This window comes from Myzus persicae, unplaced genomic scaffold, assembly GCF_001856785.1.
Source record: "Myzus persicae strain clone G006 unplaced genomic scaffold, MPER_G0061.0, whole genome shotgun sequence".
In the NCBI taxonomy this organism is placed as follows: domain Eukaryota; kingdom Metazoa; phylum Arthropoda; class Insecta; order Hemiptera; family Aphididae; genus Myzus; species Myzus persicae.
In genome coordinates this window covers 44,107-47,584 of record NW_019104401.1, presented here as the reverse complement: position 1 = coordinate 47,584, position 3,478 = coordinate 44,107, and the positions used below count along the sequence as shown (strand labels likewise).

The following is a 3,478-nucleotide window of genomic DNA, read 5'->3' as shown; positions in this document are numbered from 1 at the left end:
TAGTAACTCAATATCTGAATGTGGTATTCGATCCATATCATTTTCTTCAGGATAAACAAATGTGCCACCCGTTTTATTTTTTAAAAACGATACCTCATAGTTATGGTGATCCTAATCGTCTACACATCCAACTAAAAATGTTGTACTTTTCACAGTAACATATTTCATCAGTACGAAGTCACCATAGGTTATACCATCCAAATTAGTGTTTAAGTTGTCATTACTGTCATCACTGGACTTGAGATTGTTTCATGTTAGATACTTACAATACTAGTGTCAATTTTTTAAATAAAAAATTTAATTTTGGTGTTGATAATATTGCATTTGTATCCTGGATGAACATCAAAGGTACAAGTTATATTTGTAAAAATATGTGTCACGATTGATCAGGTTGACACTATGGTGCCATCTATTGGTTTAATTATAGCAATTTTTATGACTGACGAAAAGCGTCCATTTACCATTTGTGAAATGTATCAAACTATGTATTTTGATGAACACTTTCAAGCCTTTAATGTAATTAAGACAAATAATTTAATATGTATTTCTCTGGAGCAATTGGGTTGTACATATCCTACTCAAGCTGTTAACATACCAGGACTAACATTTATGCCAATAAAATAAAATGTGCATGTTATATCTACTAATTGTAATGGCTGTTATAAAATATACCATACTTATATTAAAATACTTAGGTTAGTTGATATATTTTTTTCAGTTGTATTAATTTTAATTTTAATAATATATTGTTTTTATTACCTAATTGTATTTAAAAAAAAAATAATATTATTCTTACATTTACCTATGACTTGATTTATTTTATTGATTAAAGTATAATGATGTATATTTCAATTTTTCAATTAATATAATAGAATCCAGTGGCACCGAACTTCAAAAATGTACTCGGACCAAGTGAAAATACAACGGCCCCAACTCACCCTAGGGGTTTGAACCTACATAATGTGTAATTTGTAAGTATGAAAGTTATAATAAAACCAACAATAGGGTTTATTTTATAATTTCAATATTTTTTCATTTAGCCCCCATTTTAAAATGTGGTCAGATTGTGGCCTGACCTAAATTTAAGACTTGGCGCCAATGATTGAATCTATTATAAAATTTTGGTCGATTAACAAAAACTTTAAGTACTTAGTATTAAAGTCTTTAAAGATTAAGTAATGCTAACTAAATTGTATAATCTTCAGTTACATAAGTTGGTTAGCGTAACCACTGACGGAGCAAGAAATATGACAGGCAAAAATATTGGATTGCAGGCTATTATTATTAATGAAATGAAATTAAAAGAATTGTCACCACCGCTATTTTTTCATTGCATTATTCATCAGCATGCACTTTGCGCCAAAATTATGTCGTGGGATTCAATAATGAAAGAAGTAGTATCTATTATCAATTTTATACAAAACAATGGACTGAATCATGGACAATTTCAAAGTTTTTTTATTGAAATTAATACAGAATATGGCGATGTATTGTACTACACCGCAGTTGATGGTTAAACAGAGGTCGTGTACTTGAAAAGTTTTTCATGTTACGTCAGGAAATATATAATTTTTTGAAAGAAAAAGGAAAGGACGCTTCCATGCTTGGAAATCAAACTTGGATTTCTGAACTGGCTTTTTGTGTTGACATATTGAAGTATATAAATGAAATCAACATAAAACTACAAGATAAAAATCAACTTATTCCTGATATGTGGTTTCATATTAAATCTTTTGAAATGAAATTGAAGCTATTACAAATTTACATTGAAAAAAATGAATTAAACACATTTTCCGAATTGTAAAAAACTTTTTGAATCGTCAGAATTTTCAATATCAACAGTTAAATTTGTTGAAGCTATTTCGATACTTCAACAAGAATTTAATAATCGATTTCAAGATTTCAAACGACATTCGCAATATTTTCAACTACTCGCCAATAGGTTTAATATTGATGTTGAAGATATACCTGTTGAGCTTCAAATGGAAATAGTAGATTTGCAGCCACAAGATATCTTAAAAGACTCATTCAAAGCATCGCCTTTACTTTTTTTCGCTGAACTTCCTGCATCATTTTCAAAAATTAAAAATATAGCTGCGAAATACTTCAGTATGTTTGGATCCACTTACGTATATGAACAGGCCTTTTCTCATATGAAAAAAATTAAAAACCCATACCGTTCACCGTTCTTTAACATGATCATCTCCACCATGTACTTAGAGCCAGCACAAGTAATTTTAATGTGGAAATTGCCCCGCGTTTATTTACGTTCATTCATAATTTGTCTACGACAGTCACAGTAGACAGTTGTCGTATTCGTATACTTGTACTAAAAGTCTTGTAGTTTATCCAGTTACTTTAGTTACTTGTTATTTAAGTATACTGAAGTATTTAGTATTTACATATTTTTACCTACGGTTTTGAAAATAATTGTCAAATATGTTTGACAATGAATCATTTATTAATGAGGTATCGAAGGAGGAATCAATATGGGATATGGGTAAGTTCTTTTCATTATCATATTTAATTATTTGAATTTAGAATTTAACTAACTTCGTTATTCTGAGTATGTATACCGTGTAATACTATACCTACGTAAAACGTCATTTCATCATATTAATATTACATATTCAATTTATAGAAAATAAGTTATACCATGATAAAAATGCCAAACATGTGAGTTGGACCAAGGTGGCCAGAGCTTCTATTAAAGACTTCGACGGACGAGCTTGAGGACATTTTTAAAAGCAAAAAAAGTAAGTATAAAATATATCATGTTGTAACTTGTAAGTTTTATTTAATATTCAGTGCACATGACAATATTCTTAATCCATAAATAACACATTAAAAAAAAAAACCGTTTTTTTTATATATTTTAAATAGCCGTATAGTTAATATAAATATGATAGGTGCATTACACATTATATTGTATTGCATAATGTTATCCTCAATATTAGCCTATCACCTTGTTTTGCCAGCTTAACTCATGAGCCGGTTTATTAAAATAGTTGACAAAATAGTCTCTAACTTCTTTTGCCATTGAGGTTGAGTTGCCTACTACAATTTTTTCTGTTGCATCCTCCATTTCACAACTTTGAGCATCTTCTGTGTTATATCCATCCCTGCGTCTAAAAATTGTGCAAAACACAACAAGCTTTAGTTATAGCTATGGCAAAATCTGGTTCTACCAATAGCGTGGTGTGAAAAACCCTCCATTTGTTGGATAAAATACCGAATGTGCATTCAATATTCTGCCTTGCGCTGGACAGACGGTAATTAAATATACGCCTTTTATCATTTAAAGATCTTCCGGGGAAAGGCCGTAAAAGATTCGTGTGCAAAGCAAACGCTTCGTCACCAATTATAACAAATGGTTGCGGAGTACCTTCTTCATCTCCTGGCAAATATTGAGGTTGTGGAAAATTATTTTTACAACCGTATAATTTTTTACCGAATGCTGATTTTTTAAAAATATTGC

The 3,478-nt window shown here is 30.0% G+C and overlaps 1 protein-coding gene across 1 annotated transcript; it reads left to right on the top strand.

Moving 5' to 3' along the window:
- Nucleotides 1–399: 399 nt before the first annotated feature.
- LOC111041914 (zinc finger MYM-type protein 6-like) lies at nucleotides 400–2,733 on the top strand. The gene is made up of 6 exons (XM_022326371.1): nucleotides 400–516; nucleotides 1,206–1,512; nucleotides 1,581–1,716; nucleotides 1,943–2,231; nucleotides 2,470–2,500; nucleotides 2,642–2,733. The coding sequence occupies exons 1-6, from the start codon at nucleotides 400–402 to the stop codon at nucleotides 2,731–2,733; spliced, it is 972 nt and encodes a 323-aa protein (XP_022182063.1).
- The last annotated feature ends 745 nt before the right edge of the window (nucleotides 2,734–3,478 follow it).

Coding starts and splice junctions, on each gene's coding strand:
- LOC111041914 (XM_022326371.1), top strand. CDS start 400: ATGGTGCCATCTATTGGTTTAATTATAGCAATTTTTATGACTGACGAA. Junction 1,513..1,580: donor GTACTACACCGCAGTTGATG/GTTAAACAGAGG, acceptor ATTTTTTGAAAG/AAAAAGGAAAGGACGCTTCC. Junction 1,717..1,942: donor CAACTTATTCCTGATATGTG/GTTTCATATTAA, acceptor ACTCGCCAATAG/GTTTAATATTGATGTTGAAG.